This window comes from Cygnus olor, chromosome 20 (assembly GCF_009769625.2).
Source record: "Cygnus olor isolate bCygOlo1 chromosome 20, bCygOlo1.pri.v2, whole genome shotgun sequence".
Taxonomy (NCBI): domain Eukaryota; kingdom Metazoa; phylum Chordata; class Aves; order Anseriformes; family Anatidae; genus Cygnus; species Cygnus olor.
This window is the reverse complement of record NC_049188.1, coordinates 9,787,466-9,807,500: the sequence shown is the minus strand read 5'-3', so window position 1 is coordinate 9,807,500 and position 20,035 is coordinate 9,787,466. Positions and strand designations below refer to the sequence as shown.

General features: G+C 41.1%; 1 protein-coding gene across 6 annotated transcripts; it reads right to left on the bottom strand.

Moving 5' to 3' along the window:
• Window positions 1–157: 157 nt before the first annotated feature.
• On the bottom strand, window positions 158–18,906 carry GGNBP2 (gametogenetin binding protein 2). Of its 6 annotated transcripts, none has more exons than XM_040532238.1 (15): window positions 18,887–18,906; window positions 17,993–18,113; window positions 14,102–14,182; window positions 11,851–12,104; window positions 10,777–10,875; window positions 7,908–8,036; window positions 7,699–7,812; window positions 5,404–5,613; window positions 4,276–4,450; window positions 3,449–3,643; window positions 2,690–2,840; window positions 2,394–2,519; window positions 2,160–2,311; window positions 1,516–1,761; window positions 158–805 (listed from the first exon to the last, which is right to left on the bottom strand). In XM_040532238.1, exons 2-15 carry the CDS (start codon window positions 18,083–18,085, stop codon window positions 602–604), a joined length of 2,229 nt encoding a protein of 742 aa, XP_040388172.1. In that variant the 5' UTR covers window positions 18,086–18,113; window positions 18,887–18,906; the 3' UTR covers window positions 158–601. The 6 variants fall into 6 exon arrangements, with proteins under 6 accessions (XP_040388172.1, XP_040388171.1, XP_040388168.1 ...); XM_040532237.1 differs by lacking the exon at window positions 18,887–18,906 and adding an exon at window positions 18,644–18,788; XM_040532234.1 differs by lacking the exon at window positions 18,887–18,906 and adding an exon at window positions 18,204–18,222.
• Between the last annotated feature and the right edge of the window lie 1,129 nt (window positions 18,907–20,035).

The following is a 20,035-nucleotide window of genomic DNA, read 5'->3' as shown; positions in this document are numbered from 1 at the left end:
AACTATCTATACCTTTCCCAGGCAAGTTTCCTTCTCTTACCATTACCTCCAAGAAGCTACACAGACTGAAGCAACAGCTTTCCCTCTGCACTGAACAGCAAGGATTCAAACCTCTGGGAAAGACTGTTTAAAGCAGGAACGTGTACACCAACTTTTACTATGCATATTAATAAATATTCTTTATTTAAATTTTGCACATTGCGCTTTAACATATTACATCCAAAACATTTTGCAAATGGATGTCTACTTTGTAAAATCTTATATTCAGCTCATTGTCATTCTGTACAGAATTATAGGTACAACATTACTTTGCCACTAGTTTGCTTTTTGTAAGTCTCACAGTAAGAGAAACATTTAATGAAAAGAGATGGCTTAAATTATAAGAGAGGCTTGCACAGCTACTCAACTAAAGATACAAGCCTGAAGAAAGAACAAAATTAATGAAATCACCTCCACCAGCCTCCCCCAAAAAAAGAAAAAAAAAGAATCACATTAATTTAAGATAAAATTTTGCCATAAGTCACTAAATTAAGTTTTTGAAAGAGAAGGCGCAGTAGTCATCTTGACAATTTCAATGAAAGACAGAGCTATTTTATTGTATTTAGTTCGCTCCAGCCGTTGTCAACCAACCGTTACAAATGGGCCTCTTGTGATCATTTAAGCGGCAGTATTTATTAAATTTCTCCTTCAGATGCTGTCGGTATTGTTCTCTATTGCTGTAAAAAGACTTGTTGTTTGCCATAAATGACTGTATTTCATCTTGTGAGATAAAGATTTCCTCATCAGAAGTGCATTCAGATTCATCCTACAAATGAAAACAGGCATTTCAGAACTCCAGCATTGCCCTTCCTATACAGTACACCTCTCCTGTAATTGTACATGTCGTCTACAGTTGCTCTGAAGAAAGATGTAGCCTTCAAGCCAACACAAGAAGTCTTAGCTGGCTAATCCCATCACTTCATTCACAATGTTCTGCTCTTTTCTGGGTAAGAGGCAGCCCATACAGTCATGAAATCTACCAGAGCAATCTTCACAGTCTTAACACATTTCCATTGAAAGCGTATGGCTTTTATTACAGTTTTTTTTGTTGCTGTTCTTAAAAAAAAGTAAAGAACAAGGAAGAGAAAGGAATAGGGAAGGAAAGGGAGACAGAAGAAAGTTGTCCAAGGAGCCTGTAATGGGAAGCAGTATTTAAGGCACGAAGGCAGCAGAAACGTATGCTTCATTTGATAGAACGATACAATCCTTCTAACAAATAATACAATTTGTCACTTGCATTCCAATGACCAGCAATTTTTCCTCCTCTGCAAAGCAACTGAGTTACACACTTCACAGAGAAAATGCAAAAGTAAACAAACTAAACACCGGTAGAGTAAGTTATGAGTTTTAGTTTCAGTAACATTATCTGCTGAAACAGTTCTTCATTGGGATTTCAAGTTCTAAACCCCATCCTCAATCCTAACGAGTTAAAGCAGTGTGTGACAACCTAAAATTCCAGTGGAAGTGGTTACTTACAAGGAGCTCCACTAAGCTCTTGGCACCTTTTCCAGTATCAGGAACAAGTGACATTTCTGTAGGTTCTGCAAACTGTGACACATTTTTCATGTGCTCAAACCAAGGCAACTGCTGCACACTTTTTTCTGAGCTACAACAGCTTTCAGCATGTGTGTCTTTGGTCTTGTCACGATGAAACTCTGTGTGCATATTTCCTGAGGTCTCTCTGTTACCTGGATCTGTCATACAGCTTCCAAGTTTCTGAATCTACAATTGAGAAAGGCAGTGTTAAATCTGAACCATTCAAGTTTTATTTAGGGGAGGGAGGCAAGAGGGTAAGATGAAAGAAAAAACACTTTCAAAAAGAGAGCAAGGATATACATATATTTTTAAATGTATGTGCCTGGCGAGAAAATGGCATATTAATACACTGCAAGTGCACAGAAGTGCACATGCTTAGGAACACAGGAAAAAAGAAAGAGACTCCCTCCCACCACAACCTGTTCTAGGAAAGACCTCAATTTCAAACATTGGATGGAGAGGTAACAGAAGATCCCTGCTACCCCATTTACTGCACTGGTCACAACTGAAATTTGAGCTACTTCTGTAACTACTTTAAAACGTATGCATTTAAATAGCTATTCCAGCTCTCTTATGATCCTTACATGTTCATTCTCACACTTCAAAGTTTTACTTTTCTTTTTCTTCTTTTTGTTTTTGCCTTTTGTGTTATTCTCTTCTGAATTTGCCCAACACTCCACGCAGCTATCTCCATCCTCTTCTTTGTCATCACAGCGATGGACACATGAATCATCTCCTGCAAAAGGCAGGGTATTTTCTCATCAGATACACTGAGCATTGTGTATTCTGAACCAATGTGAAGTTCTTCCCAAGCCTACCGTTTTCATCATGGTTGCAAATGCCTTCAGTGCAGGCCACATCGGATCCCTCTCGAGATCCTGTTTCGCTGCCCTCCATGCTAGATGAATAGCCGCAGTCACTCCCGTTACATTGTGGAGATAAACCTGGGATGAACAGAAAAGTTACAACAGTCTACAGCAGCTGTTACACACTTTCTAATCATGCCGCTAGTAACTGAGATTTTTTTAAAGTTACTTTTAAAAATAACTGAACACTATTTACTCCACAAATGGTATATGCTTTTAAAAACAAAAAATAATAGAATTTAACATACCTTTCTTTATTTTAGGTGAACCTAATAGGGTACCACTACTAGGACAGGTGCAAGAAGTGCTTTCATTAGTAACAATTACTTCTACACAATTGTTAGCTTCTTCGGTGCTACCACAGGCTTTGCAACTACTTTCCGTGAAGTCCGAATTTTCCTTAAAACGATACATGAAACAAAAAAACAATGCTTGCAATTACTGAAGGTAGCTCAGCCAGCATCTTTAGCACGGACACTCTTTCCACAAGGAAGAAACAGCTGACACTGGTAACAGCCACAGTACTGCTTACAATTCTTCAGAAGTACAAGACAAGTCAAAAAAACAACCTAATTTCCTCACAAGAATATGACCCTCAGTTAGCCCAGGAAGTTCAGACAGGAGATTTAGAGTAATAATTGCAGCTATTTCATCAATTTAAGGAGCTTCCCCCTTCCCAAAAATATAATAATGGTAATTGTCTATGACTAGCATTCAAAATCCCATATTCTAAGCGATCTTTAAGAAATGACAGCTCAAAAATATTCTACCATAAGCTGACCCCCTACCTTCAAAATTAAAAAAAAAAAGTAACTTCTTTAAAAAAAGACTGTGCTAATCTGTGAAGTATTAACTTCCAGTAGCAATCAAAAACTAGCTCCCAAAAACGAAATATAGTAAAAAACCTCTCAAGAATTCTAACATGGAACAGTCAGTTGATGAGTGAAGCACCAAATTAAAAACCCAGTTATTTAACACCAGCAGAAACCACAGCTATCGATGTTTACCTTTGCTTGATTTATTTCCTTCTCTTCTGTTGCCTGCAAAGGAGTAGGGATCTCACACACACACTTATTTTTCCGTCTATTCTTTCGTTTTTGGCGCTTCTTCTCTTGTTTAAGTTCTCGCACTCTTTCTTCTTCTGAAAACTCTTCACAGAGCTGTTCCAATCGACTAATACCCTGCACTTTTTCCACAGCCATCTGTTTATAAGAGGTTAGATCTATTTATAGACGTTAACGCAACGCAAGCTTTTACGTTTATAAAAAAAGAAGTCGTAATGAAGGTGCTGGGGAGAGAGTTATCTACGTAATATCAAAGTGGAAAGTGAATGTACACTTGGCGTATGTTAAAGAAACTCTAAGAAGTTCTGTCTGAAGTTCAAAATCCTACAGAATTGCAGAGTATAGCTGGAGCTGACCCACAAACACACCCAATGCAAGATTTAGCAGTTGTGTTTGTAATTCAAAAGCACATACAGCATTTTTACTCATGAGCCAGGTTAAACTGTTGTAACCAGAGCTACTTTAAATGATAACAGGTAGAAATAATTTCACTCTGAAAGAAAAAACACGAGATCCAGTATATTATAACGTGCAGCTTGGGAAGTAAAAACAAGCAAGTATCAACCTTTATTTTCCAGTACACTTCACAACAGAATGCAACTCAGCTGTGATACACATTGATTTTGCACAACTGTTGCCTGCACTGAACAGGGCACTCCTGAAAATCTCCTTCCAGCCCCACGTTAACAGAAAGCAGAAAAATAACTTCAGCGAGAATGTACACGGTCGCTATAGTGATTCAAATACAAGTTAGATAAATTGATTTTTACCTCAAAGCTTTTGCGTAAAGCATCAACACCTAGGTAAAAAAGCATCTGCCATGTTTGTTCCTCGGCTCGCAACTTTTGCCAGATTCGGTGTAATCTTTCATAAAGATGAATACCCAGGCAGGTCAAAACTTCTTCTTGGGCTATGTCTATTGTCTTAGCATGCCTTTCTCTCCGTCTAAAGGAAGAGTTGGACCAAAGCATAGCATTGTTAAAGTAGCTGGAAGTCTACCAAAAGATCAAAGCAATTCAATGAGGTATTTTCTGTATGTACAACTAAAAGATATGTTTGCATGAGCAGCTTTTTTAAATCAAGTTCTGCTGTGCTGCATGCAGATGCAAAATAGAAAGGACCAGCTCAAAACTACATTCCTGACATGCTAATTTGTGCATGGTACTGTAAGGCTGCACTGTGCCTTCCACCCTGCGACTTCCCCCATGAATTTGTTTGGTCCTATTAGGAGGGCTCAGCAGAGTTTTAATGTCAGAGATGCAGCCACATTCTTTTATTTCCTAGAATTGTAACTTAGTTTATAGCAAGTATTTTAGGTTCCTAGATTCTTGTGTGCCAGGTAACCTAAGTTTATACATTACTTACCTTACAAAATAAAAAATATTTCATCTATAGATGAAAAATCATTATAGGAGTATTTATATTCCTAATCAAACAGCTATGATCTAGTTCTAAAAATAGAGAGCTCAAATTCCTATTTTTCTTTGGAAGGATTTTAAGATGCAAAGAACAGGTTCGGAAATTACAATAGAAAAACAAGTGGCGACAAAATTAAGTTCAACACTTGGATTCAGTAAAACTTTCAACCGAGGTTCTCTTTCTATTTCACATATTCTGAGCGCTTCGATGGAAAAGCAGGCAGTTCTAACGAGTGAACAAATGAAGTAGAAGACATTTAGCAATTGTTCTCAGTCTTGCCTTCAGAGTTAAACGCACTTAAAAGCACTATAACATCTTCACTACTTTGAAGCACTACCTTGAAAGTCTACTTCAATATCAGTATTCACATTCAAAAGTTTATTAGGCAGCGAGGAGGCAAAAAACACTTCTGCAAAATACATTCAATAATAAAATAAAGAAGCAAAGCGCTAGATAGCCCACTCTAGCAAATTACATACTCATACCCTCCTGCGAACTCTGGTTCAGCTCGACCCAATAGGTGTGCGATGAAATCTGTTTCACAGCATACATGTATATGACGTTCATGTGGACAGCAACGCAAACCCTCATAAAGTGCAGCACAGTAGCCCTTTTCTTTGCTGCAGTCTAGCTCACCAATAAGAATATTGTATGCCCGAAGTACTTTATTTTTGCAGTCAGTGCAAAACCTGTATTGAAACACAGAACAAAACAGAACTGAATTTTTATTCAAGCAGAAATTTAGAGCAGCTAAACCTAAGTTATAACACACTGAGCTCTTTAATAGTGCATGCTATATTTAAAATAGGTCACGCTAAGGTTTATGTTACTTCAAAAGGTAAAACAGTAAGACTTCGAATGTAAGCCATGTAAGTTCACTGTACGCACTATACTACCTACCATATATTACAAGTCTAGGTATCAATTCCATGCTCCAAGGCACAAATCAAGCTAATTGTTAATATGAAGAAATTCCTATATGGATATACAGCTCCATATTCATTCAGAGATCAGAAATCTAATAGTGAACAAACTGAATTGTTAGTACAAGCCAGGAAAAAATTCCTCTCAATAACACACTCCAAGTTACTTCACAGGAATTATTTAAAGTATACTCAAGTGAGTGATAAGCAATAAGAAAAAAGGTTTCCTCTGTTGCCTGCTGTGTAAGAGTGGTTTCCACTACAAGCACCTTAAAACATATTTTGAATTATTAGATTACTGCACATATAGCAAAACAAGATTTACAACACAATGTATTCAATTTAAACGTGATAGCTCAGATAACTAACGTGAGAACAGTACAGTTACGAAGTCTGTTATAATTAAAATAAAACATAACTAATTTATAAAAGTAATCTTCAAGAAGCTACAAAACATCTTGCTGTATTATTCTAAAAATGCAAGTCAGACAAGCTGCTCACATTTCAGCTTTCAGCTTGAAAAGCTTGCTCTTCATGCCATCTCTGGATAGTGTTTTTCCCTCCCCTAGTTTGTCCAGTCACTTGACAACACTAAGTCAAACATATTTTGATGTTTGATAGAACTATGATAACTGGCTAGTTTCTGTGGTGAAAGGAAAGAAAACAGTAATATTATTGTAGGTTAGCATCAGGAACACTGCCAACACCATGTTTAATGTCAGAGGAGATTAAAGTTGTTTTGTTTCCAAAGTGTTATTTCTACACCACCACCACCCCCGCACCCATCTGTGCCCCCACAGTTTATATCTGAACCTTGAAACTACTGGAAATTAAAACTTCCTAATCAGCGTTGTAGCTACCATCCACATGCAACAATAAGTTAGGGGCCTATTTTTTCCCTTGCAAGAGAGATGTCATGACACTAGCACTATTAAGTTATAAACACCTGTTTTAAAACTGTGATTTGTATGCAACACCAAGCCTGAAAATCTGCATCTATTTGTTTAGTTGACTTTATTTGAAATTGCACATACTCTCTGAAAGCCTAAAAAAGGCATAACCCCAATCAGAGTAGGCTACTTGTGTACGAGTAATTCTGGAACTCACTGCATTGCATCCCAACTAGCTCCTACAGAAAAGAAAGTCTCTGGGATAGAAAGCATCAATGTCAACATTCTATATTATTAAAAATGCATGGCTTTGACACTACTAGTGTTCTATATTATTACAGAGAATTACTGTTATTCTATATTAACACAGCAATGAAAGTAATCCAAGATTCCTTCAGAAACATATTTTAAATACATCAATTAAAATCCTTCAAGTAACACAAAAAAGGTGGTAGAGCTACCTGGAGTTAGAATTCTTACTGCCTTTCAACAGTTCGCATCCCTTCCCACCACAATAAAAAAAATACACAGAAACACCAAAATTCATCTGTCAGTGCATGCTGAAATTGCTGCTAGAATACTAACTGTTGCTACAAGATTTAAAGCTGCAAATGAGGCTCACGTAATATGTATTAAGAGGTCAACAAAAATACAAGCGCATGCAATTTTAATACATCATGTTGTAGATCATAATTTAATTCTAAACAAAAAAATAAGAGAAGTAGGTATGACTTCACCTGAGGTGGGTGCAATTCTCCAACTATAACCAGGAACAATACAAAAATATTTTAACATCTTAGTCTTGTCAACTGTTACAATGCATTCTTCTTAAGTTTTAGAAGGGTGTCAGAAGAACCCTGTAAACTTTTAGATGTTGTGTAGATTCCATGTGTATTTTGATCGACAAGAAAATGCAGCATGTATTTCTCAAAATGAAGGCGTCTTTGTTCTTTTAACATACCTGTGTTTTCGTAGATACGTTTCTAATGTTTCTAAAAGACAGCTAGAATCAATTAAAACTACTTCATCCCTGCATTCCTGGGACATGAGCTCCCACACATCCATCCAACAACCCCTGAAAAAACGACATAAAAAAAACATAAGAAACAGACTTTACATTATCCTGCCAGCAGTTTGGCAAAGAAGCAAAATAAAGCATCATTAGTTTACCTGACCACTCCCTGGAAAGGTCCATAGTGGAAAATGATCCTACACTTGCTCTCCTCCTTCTTGCTGTCTTCACTATTTCTCTTATTTGCACTTAATTTCTCTGTACTGAGTGTACTACTGCTGCCTTCACTGTCACATAGTAAAAGAAATTTTAAACCTGTACCGTATCCATTATGAACTAGTTATTTTTCCTAAACAAATGCTATCAAAATGCTTCAGTGATCCTTGATTTCCTTTGACTCCTTTATAGGCTAAGCCTTAAATTACAGAAAATTTACGAGTCAGATAGGAGATACAGAGTTTGCTGTCCATGTTCATAAGCCCAGATTCATGACGACTTTTTGAGAAGTTATAGCTGAAAGCTAGTAGCAGTTTTTCAGTATATTAACTTAAGTATCACCATATACAAGTTTTAATACCTCTGGTAGATGACATTTCATATGACAACTTACTGGAGAGAAAAAAAAACGTAACAAAACAACCACCCACAAACTTCCACACATCTACTACCACAGAGAACTCATAAAAAGCTTCATTAAACTTCCAAAATTTGTTAAAAGGCTTTATTAAGTACCACCAAATATGCTAAAAGTACTCTTAGAGAGCCAAGAACAAACTTTAAATAGCAAGTCATGTTTACTTACAGGCTTGTCTACACTTGACATTTTACCAAAATGGTCACTTCTGTTTCAGCTCACGTCTGGATCCAACAGAGCAGTAAAACAGAGGAAGAAGTACTCCGATTTAATAATTAGTTTCTCAAGAGTACTTATTTATGCTATTATCTCAGTAATTTGCCAGATCATATGAGTTTCATTTATGAGAGGTTAAGACACTCCTTAGCCCCAAATGGAATTGAGCAGCGATAAACCAGGTACACTGAAACACAACGTCAAGTCCCTCTCCAGTGGTATTAGCTGGCATTCCTAGTTAAGTAACTTGTATAACTAAACACAATTACTATTCAAAGTGGTTGGTTTTTTTTGGTGTATATGAAACACCTAACAGATGCAACTCCTCTAAAGAAGTTTCTCGTAATGGAGTCAAGTAGAAGCTCTAAGTTGATCCACAGGATTTGTTCTGTAAGACAATTCTATTTGATGCCTCCGTGTCTAGGCTGTTAGCACATTTGCTTCCACTCCAGGCAGCAGCTTTATTTGGAGAAATATCAGTACCGGTACACCCTGATCACTTCTGTCTCAAAATACTAAGGAGATTTATACCAGCATGAATTAAGGAAACATAGGCAGCATTTTCCTCTATACATTCATTTTCAGTACTGTTTTGCCCTGCCAGAATGGCAAGTACAGGTTCTGTGATACACGCTCTTGCGCAGAAAATATTAATCTTACTAAAAACAAACTGAAAAAATAACACTCTCACAATGCTTTGAATTTGCTATATTTTTCAAAAAACACACCCCTATGATCTTTTGCTTGTGTAACATAAGCTTTAAACCAAGTATACGAAAGGTCTGGAACCAAAATATAATAGGAGACGGTCATTAGCTACCAGCACCCTCAAGCAGCACAAGTGAAAAATCAAGTGTCAAATTCCACACGCCTAGCATCTCAGGGGATTCATCTAAACCCAAAGAGACTCAAGTCTGCATAGAAAAATACATGTCCTGTAACTGGAAACCTGATGATCAAACCTGAACAGGTTGTATGCTTAACCAGAAGCAGAACGCAACTGACTGAAGTTCTCTAACACTCCAGCTAAGCACAGTAGTGAAATTTATCAGCTATCATTTCACCAACACTATCAACAATGATCAAACGAACAAGAAAACCCCACACCACAGATTTACAGGGTGTGTTTTTTTGGTTAGCCAGCTGGCACAAGCCATACAACTAGCACACAGAAGCATACATGCATCGTTTGCACTGATGTATTCAAAACATGCTGTCACATTTTGAGACAATTAAAACATTTCACAGATTTTTAGTTTTAAACCTGCCTCCCAACCACAACAAAGCCTTGTGCAGTCGTCAATAATCTCAAGCAAAATGATGTATATTTGTACCCTCGTACTTCAGTGGGAGAAAAACTGCTGCCTAATCGCTTTCGTACAGAGCACAAAAACCACGTCTTTCTAGAGCACTGTTCCTATCACAATGCAGAAGCCATCCATCCCCTGAGCAGACTATATTCCAAGATATATTCCAGATAAGAAATGAAAAGCACAGAGAGCACTGGTTTGTAATGGCCGAGTTAGCTTTTGGCAACTGGTTTCGAAATTAAACATGGGTATTTTTATGGAAGGGGAAAAAAAACAAAACCAACCAACCAAAAATACTAACAGCCTGCCACCAAATGAAAGACCCAAAATCCAAGAGTCAAAAATGCAAGAGCTAGAATTAACAAGCACATCTGGGGAAACAGCTGATTTCGTAGAGTAGCCTTAAAGTTCATATGAAAGCATCACCAAGCGGCTGAGGGAGCTCTGACAAAGGGCGCAGGGACACCTCTCACACTGCGGAGCGTGAGAACTCACGTTGAGAGGGCAGAAACCACACAGCACTGTTCACTGGACAAAACTGAAGTGTGAGCAAGGGCAGTGTGGAAAGGTTTAAACATCCTACTGCAGTAAGAGTCACGGTCTTAGCAACTGGAGGGCTAACTGCTTTCCTATGAGAACCTACTGAGAAGGCTCATGCCCTACAAGGCACGCTGCCCCGAATTCTTGGGTGCCTGCTCCTCTTGCCTGCAACTTTTTGGATCTAATATAATCCAAACAGTTTGGAAATTACTGCTCTGGAAAACAGATAAAAAGCATAAAAATTGATCTCTATGCTTAAGAAATTAGTATCTGTAGTTTGGTTCCTTAAATATTCTAGATTGAATTGTGCATGTTAAACAAACTTACCCCAAGGGTTTTGGTTTGTGTGTGTCCAGGGAGTGTAACTGACATCTTTTGTTCTTCTTACTTTTGGGAATTGCATCGATCATATCATTCAGTTTGGACCTATGGAAAAAAGGTAACTTAGTATTCTGAAAACATGGTTATCCAGAGAAATTTCAAAGCTGAAAGCTGAAATTTCAGCTCACGTATCAGAAACAAGTATGCTAAGGAACACTGAGTCTAAAACTTTCTTCCTGTTCCCTATTTTTATCTATGAGACACAAAATCTTGCAGTACACATGGAAAATACAGTATAGGTATTCCAGCCAAATCCTAGCAATCAAGATAAAGATAACTCACATGTAACAAGCTATTGCGTTACTCCCCTTTAAAAATAACAGACTTGGAGCAATGACACCTATTTCAAAAGTGCCGGGAACTATGAATGCATCATGTTATATTACTTCACCCTCCAAAGCTCACTATCCCCAGCTCTGCACTAACCCTTCCTACTTCCCACTGGCCTGCAAACTGCAGCAAGGAGTAGAACGAGCTGAAGCCAAGTGGAAGGTAAAGGCACGCTGTGGTGAGCAGTCACTGTTTGGTTCGTCGACAGCTGAGAAACAAATGGCACTGAGACCGAGGGTACTTATTGTGCTAGCCAAACCCAGAGGGTTTCACTTTCCCAGCATTACCTTTCTACTGACGAGTAGAATTTTTACTTTTTATTTTTCATGTTTTACATGCAAAATAGCATGGTGAAGAAGCATTCTTCTTCCAGAGAGCACGAAAATCCCACAGTGCCTCTTCCAAGATTAATGACTAAACATTTTAATAGTTGTATCTTTCAACTGCAACCATGGCATCACAACTGAAGGTACGAAAGGTTAGGCATTTGGGTTTGTTTTTCTTCAGGTTAGTAAACAACTCATTTAACAGAGCTGTAAAATACAAGTATGTGCTATCAGATGCAAACCTGCAACAACTTAGCGTCTCCAACAAGAAAGCTGCAAAGAAGTCACGCACAGAAGCTAGCTTTCCTTTTCTTCAGATGAGAATAATCTGAGCAGTTCTAAGGTAACAGTGGGTCTCACTTACCCATGCACATAAAACAGTGTATAAAGCTTCTTTGCATCAGTCATACAGCTCCGAGTTACAGAAAGAACACCCTTTGGCCCTACTGTTAGAGGCTCAAGTGCTGGATTTCCAGACTCAACAAGCTGAGAAAACAGACGTTCCACACTACGACGACAGCCAACACACGGGACCAGCTGAGAAAGTGCACTCAAAACTTCACGTGATGTCACCATCATGGCAATATTTAAATCCTGCTGTTTAAGCATGCTATGCCTCTAAAAGAGAGCAAGAAATGAAATGATTAGAAATAAAAAATAAAAACACAACTTAAACTGTTCAGCCTTTTCTCATCAAAATACACTCGAGGTGGGAACTGCACGCAGTGCTCAGTTTCAGCTCACTACCAATCACTTACAGTGCTTACTGTATGAACCAAACCACATCCACTAACAACACTGGAGCAATTCTACTTCAAGTCTTACAGTCTGCCCTCAGAAAAAAATATAAGTGTTTTTCTCTCCTGTCACTCAAATCAGCAAATGCTGCTTCCAAACAAACGGCACGTGTCCCTGTCATTAGAGGGGCCTTTTTCCTCCAACTCAGCTCAGATGTTTTAGTAAAGGGCCTTACATACAACTCCGCACATCATTTTCTACTCGCTCTCATTTTATCTTTGGCACACAGGAAAGAAACCCCCGGACACTCATTGGCATGTATGGAAATCTCATTTACAACAATCTCAATCTGTTTGCACCAAGACAATTTAGCAATGCTGTCCCTAGAAAGCTACATGCCATTTGACATTACAAATCTAATACCTGAAATTTAAAAAGCACACATTACTATTCAGGGTGAAACATTTTTACTTCAGGAGCGAACGTTCATGTGTGCTAATAATAGAACTTTAAAGAGAACACCTTCTAATATTTCTTACGTCAATAAACAATTTTGGGAGCTTCTCCTCGTTCCTCTGTCAAACATATCCACGCGCACACAGACACAAAAAGCACATACCTTTCTATTTCTTCTTCTAACTGCTAAATTACTAGCTCAGAGTTCGTCAACTTTGAACTTCCACGAGCACAGCTAAACGGAACAGACGGTCCGTTCCTCTGAGAGCGTCCCTTCCTCACACACCACCCAACGTATCTACTCTTTGAGTATCAGCACTACAGGCACTTCTCAACTTTATCTGTCAAAGCAGAGTGCTGTCAGTATATTAATTGTGTCACTTGCCCTTGGTTATACGAAATACAAACGTGCTTACAAAGCTGTATCTATACAGCGGATGTTTTGCCATACTGCTGTCAAATCACACCAGTTAAATGCAGAAAAGATATGTCACAACTGGTGGGAAAAGAGACCACACAATATAGCAAAACTAATCGGTCACAAGGAATGCATTGATACCTTGATTGAAGTGAAAAAATATTTATTACACTAAGTAATTCATGTTATAAAAAGTAAAGCTATTATCAGATAACATTTAATGTTTGTGCTCTGAAAGGAAGACACATTAAATAATCTGACAAGTGATAGCACTCCGCAATAATCCTCTTTTCTGTAATTAATAGTACTAATCACAGCAACAGCAGAAATGAGCTATTTACACAACTATGCTTCATAAGCAGCATATGTCTCGACTGCTGCTGCCAAGCCACAGCGAAGAAATGTACGTTGCCTATCAGCAAACTGGCTTGTTCCTTCCGACATCAAGTGGCAATCTTTATTTATTTAATTTTTTTGCTACAGGTGTTACAGTGCTACAGCTATTGCCAGAGTGTTCACAGTTAAGTTTCAGGGGCGCCACAAAAAATGTCTCTCACTGTTCAACTACATCTGATCTCTAAAGTAGCACATTAATTCTACCTTGGTATGGTACTAGCCATAACAACTGGACCTTAAGCAATGCACACTTTACTTGAATAAGCAGTTCGAGATTTACTTTTATTTTTTAGAAAGAAGTCGAAATGTAGTAAGAAACTGTAGTTTCCATTGAGCATAAACTGGCAGTGACCAGTTTTCAGCTCTACTTGGATATGCAGCAATTGCCTCCTGGGAAGACAACAGTGTATAAAAGCTGTGAAGCACAGAAGATGAATGCACCCAGTGTACTTTGGTACCAATACATAATTGCATATAGGTGCCAACGTGTCTTTCAGTCATTTATTAAGTCATTCCAGGAATGACAGCCTCCTAGAGAAGCGAGAGCATGAACCTCCAGAAAGCAAGAACTAGCATGCATCTTTCTTAAAAAGAGTGACATACTTACCTGAATGAATTGTTTTAATTGCGCATTGTTGTTCTGATGTCCATCAAGGTTTAGCACATTATCAGGAAATTCCATCACCATCTATGTGAACGACAGGAAAAAAAAGAGTTTTCAGAAAAAGTTGAATACAGAGCGTTACCTTGTTTTGCTTACTTGAGGAGAACGGGGCAATAAGATGTTGAGTCCTCGCTCAGCTATATTAGAAACTTGAAGAGGCACAAGAACAGTTTAAGACAGTGAATGTTTCAGCAATTTAACTAAGTATTTTCACTAATACAATGTTCTAGAAAAAGTTTACAAAGAAAATGTTGAACAGCTGATACAGGAGAGAGCAGAAGTTGCTAAATGGAACATCACTGTTTATGTTACATTATCTGCAGGACTTGAGACCTTGCTTCAGTTAAAAAGAAGAGTTGTACTTCAACACAAATTGATCCAACAGCCTAACACAATTTATAAAGCTCTGAAAAAAATCCAGTCACAACAGTTTAATGACTTTGAGTCTACTTCTTCAAAGGCTAATTTAAAATGGTCTTAATTCAACAAGGTACTCCAAGGTATCTTTTGTTTTGTGCGACTGCAGCTGCAGCTCTCAAGGGGCTCAAAGTTCAAATGTCAAGCCTACAGAACAATGAGATTAAGTAATTAATATTTCTTTCCCAACTACTAACCAAAGGGGGGCAGTTTCTTGAAAAAGCAGCGAAATAACTTTTAGTTAAAAATCCAACATAACCACAGAGAAAAATGAAGCCAACTAGAACCAGAAGCGAAGTCTGGCTCAGTTATCTTCTTTGTCCAAACTGAGAAATAGAAAATTTAACAATATGAATATTGAAAGTTCAATTTAAAATCTCAAAGACAAAATAATAACTTCGATTAATAACTCTAATATCAATCAACACCAAAATAAACTTATCCGATTCCCTCTTTTTTCGCTCTCCTCTAACTTCAACTGCCTGGTAAAGAGAGAATTCCCTGCTGTCTGTGTAATTGCAGACACTACCCTCCAGAGAATTGATACGCTTACTTTTACAGGCACTCAACATCGCTCCAAAATAAACATCTATTCTCTAAGGCCAGAAAGCAAAGCAATATTTTGATCTCACATGTGCTAGAATCGGAGCATCAGCATAGCTGCCTAGTAGTGTTTGTGCAGAACAGTGCCACAGCCACTGCCAATTCTGACCTCTCAGGTATTTCTTTTCCAGCTTCCCTTTCCTCACCCCTAACCATACACACTTAGCAGCAGAGCACAAGGTTTGGCAGCAGGATTACAGGTTTCCTAGATGGCTAATTTGATGCTCCGGTCGTGGATGAGCTAAATGCAAAAGTAAAAGCACTATCTGCTAATGACAGAGAGAAAAGAAAAATTTGCACATTTCTTTCCCCTCATCTTTATCACCCACTATCAGACAACGCCCACAGATATACTGTACAACACAGTGAAATTATCAAAGACTAAATTAATTCACGTGTCTGTCTGATGAGATTTTATTAACTGGTTAAACATAAGCCACCGACTGGAAGAAAGATTTCCACACTACCACATCAAATGGAATGCCTTCTAGAGACGATGAAAGCTGCTTAAGAAGTGAAAAGGGTTAATATTTAAACTTCCTTTAATTTATAGTTGAAGCTTAGAAACACAAAAGTAAGAGTGAACAATTCATTTAGAGGAGCGATACCATACTACACCTAAACAGGCTTCTGTGCCACTAGAAAGCAACGTGACGAGTTTAAGAGCAGCAAGAGCCATTCATTCAATGTTTTGCAATCAGCAATTCACTATTTTAGAGTTAAGGCACAGACTAAGACTTCCAACTGACAAACAGAAAGGAAGTAGTCCCATTACTTTTCAATTTTAAGTTTTAAACAGGGTCAACAGAAACCAGTTAATTTCAATAAACATTATTTAAGATAATGCTGAAGATGTATAATTACGTTTAAAAGACAACAGCATCCATTTCAAACAACTGCATCTCTTGCAATAGCTCTCTTTAAGAATTAAAAAATAAATAAATCATGGAAGGCTGCAGGACAAGGAAGCTAAGAGCTCATTCAGCTGTTTCTACAGATTTATCTGCAGACCAACCTCGATATCTAAATACTTTGTAACAACAGCAACAGGATGGGAAAAAAAAAAAGGGATGTTAGAATGTTTCTTCATGGTGAGGATGACTTGCACTTACATAAATGCCTCTCATCCTGATGGATACAGAACTGACATACAGCTATTGGGACCTCTTCAATTACGACTATGGCTTGCCTCTGGTGTAAAAAAATGATAATGACAACAAACTGCAGTTGTGCAAAGTTTCAGGCAAGGAGTTAAATTCTGGAACTAAACCACAAACAGAATTTTAGGCCAGCCTAAGTCAAGTCATCTGTCTCATGCTTGTACGGCCGAATGTTCACATGCACTCTCACAATCTGTCAAATACAACAGTTAGTTATAAGAGCATGGTAAGTATTCTACCTAACACAATCTAACAAGTCATTCTTACAAAGAAGTCCGGGAAAAAAAAAAAGAAAAGAACAAAAAAAAAAACCACTGGGATCTAAAACAATACGGGGAAAGAAGGGTCAAAATCACTCTCAAGGCATGGACAAGCCATAAAAAAAAACAAACAAAAAACTTACAGTATTCCTACACAATACTGGGATTGCAGTTAATAAACCACTCTAGGGGGGCTAGATATTGCTTTGAAAAACTCAACGGGAAACTGCCTAACAAACAGCACAGTTAACCAGAGATGACAGACTATGTGAGGCCAAAAACAGTGATGATTTTTGAAGAGTTATTAGTATGCCATCATTTACAATGTCCAAAACTAAAATACGGTGAGGACTCCTCTCTTGAATGTAGCAGAACCAGATGGGATGAGACAGAGAGTCTTCAGCAATGTGACAAAGGGTTTAGAGACCGTTTGAAGATGCCTCAATTGTTTTGCTCTGGAAGATGGAAGAAATTACATTATCAAGTTGGTAAAGTTAAGAAAAAATAGCAAGTCAGGCATTTTTCTGTATTTAAACCTGAGATCAGAATTTTAGAGCACATGTATTTTACATCAAGTAAGAGCAGTTACTGTCACGTGACACGTCACTGACAACAGAATTCACGTATGAATGATGAGATACCCCGTCACACTATGTAAATCCAATTTTATTTTCAGCTCAATATTTTCTTACATTAAGAATTCAGACAAATGACAACTGGCTGGAGTGCATCCTGTGTTCACCTACTATGCAATTTCTGACCCCTTCCTCCAAACACGTGAAGAAAACAAAAGAGACTAGGGAGCCTCTAAGTTGCACTTAGTTCACTTTTCCACTGAATCTTCTAGAAATGCCAAAATCCTTATGTTTTCAAAATCACAAGAATACGCTGAAACTGAAAGCCTCCCAAGATCTGTTGCTACATGCACGGCAGCATTTCTTACACACTCAACAACCCTTACTTTAAGGCAAGCTACTGAAAACACCTTCGGCCTTTTCCTGCCTGCTTGCAGACAAGGCAATACTAGCCTACAATGTGGGTTTTTAGCCTGCGACTTGGGTTTTAACGTTAATATGGCTCCTTTCCTACGAGCTGAAAAATGCTTTGCCCCACATTTGGGCTCTGGCACCGAGGCATGCCTGTCACTTGGGAACGAGTTACGTGCAGAGCCCGCGCGACAACACTTTCTCCCAGTGCTGTTTACAGGTTTTTAGGGTTGGGAAGGAGGCCGGGAAAAGTTGCCACGTTCAGCAGCGGTCACCCCAAGAGCTGCAAAACCCGGGCCGAGCATTGCTGGAGCAGCCCCGGGAGGAGCCCGGGAGGCCCGTGTGAAGGCCTCGCCCGGGCACCGCAACGCCCGGGAGCGGCGGGGCCGCCGGGGGCTCGGCACTCACCGTGAGGGTGTCATCGATGTAGAGGGGGATCTGCCTCTTCTCGAAGGGGAACTCCTCCTCGCCGTCCCTGCACACCGCCACCAGCCGCGCCATCTCCGCCGCTTCCTCTCCCAGCTCCAGCCTGCGAGCAGCCCAACAACGCCGCGGAGGTAAATCGCCGCCGCGCTTCCCCGGCACACTTTCACCAGCAGGGGAAACGAGCCTGCTTTACCCCATCGCCTGATTCACCACGGAGAGCGAGCCGCCGCCGCCGCCGCTCCCCGGCCACCGGAGCCGGGCCCGGAGCTCGCAGCGGGACCGGGGCCGGGGGCGGCGGGGAAGGGGGCCGGGGCCGGGCTGAGGCGGGGGGCGGCGGGGACGGGCGGGGACGGGGCCCCGGAGGAGCCCCGATGGAGGCCGGGCAGCCCCTGGGGTGGCTGCGGAGGGCGGGGGGGGGGGGCCCAACACCGCCGCCTGCGGGGCGGGGCCGCCGCTCCCTCCCTCCCTCCCTCCCGCAGGCCGGAGGGGCCGCAGCCGGGGCGGGCAGCCCGCAGCCCTCAGCCTCCAGCGGGGCCCGGTGAAGCCTCGGAGCCGAGGCTCTCCCCCTCCCTCACCCCCTCGCTCCTTCCCTCTCCCTCCCCCTCAGCCCCACCGCGGCCCCCGGGCCTTTACCGGCCTGCCCCAGCCGCGGGCCGTGACAGGCGGGCGGACACCTCGGGCCCACCTCGGGCCCTGCCCGCGGGGCCGCCTCCTTCCGCTCCCCCTCCCGGGCCCTCCCCGCGGGCGGCGGCCCCGGCCCCGGCCCGCCCCGGCCCCGCCCTCCTCTCGCGAGACACCGCGGCCGCCGCTTCCTCCCCCTCCTCCTCCTCCTCCTCCTTTCCCCCCCCCCGGTGCCGGGGCCGCCCCCGCCCGTACCTCCCGCCTCCCCCCCCCGGGCTGGGGCCTCCTGAGGAGCCCCGGGGCGAGGCCCGCGTCACAAACGGCTCTGAGAGAACGGGTCCGGGGCTGAGGGGGGGCCGTGAGGGGGCCCCGCGGCTCGGCCCGGCCCGGCCCGGCCCGGCCCGGCTCGGCCCGGAGCCTCCCGGTGCCACCGAGGGGAGCCCGGCGGCTGCTGCTGCCTCTGGGCAGGAGGGACCGGGCCCGGAGCCCCGTGCTGAGCGTGGGGACCCAGCGCCAAGGCCTCACCACAGGCGCAGACGGTGCTCAGGCTTTTTTTTCTTTTTTTTTTTTTTTTCCCCTCATTTCGTTATAAAAACGTTTCCGTGGAGGAGTTAATGGTTTTGACTTGCACACCACCTGCCTCTTACGGAAGCGCTGTGAGGAGCTGCGTCGCTGCACAGGTTGCAGCTGTTCTCGTCGTTTTCTAACCAAAAAAAAAAAAAATAAGCTGGCATTTTGTGGCAAGCGGCAGCATCTCGCCTTAGTGTGTGGTGGGCATGGGCTGATGCGGGCCCCTGGGCCACTTCTGTCCCTGGATCATACATCGGCACCCCAAACCCTGCGTGCTCAGGGTTACGTACACGCATGTTAATAAAAGATGTAGGAAACCGCCATTCAATTTCGTCATTTATCCATGAAAAAGGGCTTTTCACGCTGCTAGAAAATTCCTTGCTACCTACAGAACAGGGAAGAGACAGCGCCTCGCTGCCGTTCCACGTGTGCCCATCCTCTCACCTGGCAGAAAGGCCTGCGCTTTCCGCCACGGGAGCTTTGAAATAGGATACCGCTGAAATCTTTATTGTAATACTTGACTTCAAAAGAGACCCGACTGGGTTGGAAAGGAAGGCGTGCTGCTGTCTGAATTAAAAAATAAAAATAAAAAATGACACACTTAAAGCCAATGAAATTTGGTAAGGAGTAACTGTTGTTTAACAAGCTTAAGGATAAATGTAATCAGCTCTACTCACCTACATTTTTTCTATCCCGCAGCCCTACAAAAAGGTCATTCAGTGGAATTATGGCATCAAAGATGAAACAATTTCTGTTCTCCCAGTCCTCTGCTTTCCAATCATTAAAGTCAGTGGCATGCCATAGTTCAACCATTTTTAGCCTTACTAGTTGAAA

What these genes read in the sequence shown, in the direction of transcription:
- GGNBP2 (XM_040532234.1), bottom strand. An exon ending in CACAAACCAAAACCCTTGGG is followed by an intron (nt 8,037 to 10,776) that starts GTAAGTTTGTTT and finishes ACTATGTGACAG; the next exon opens with TGAAGGCAGCAGTAGTACAC. An exon ending in ACGTATCTACGAAAACACAG is followed by an intron (nt 5,614 to 7,698) that starts GTATGTTAAAAG and finishes GTTTCAATACAG; the next exon opens with GTTTTGCACTGACTGCAAAA.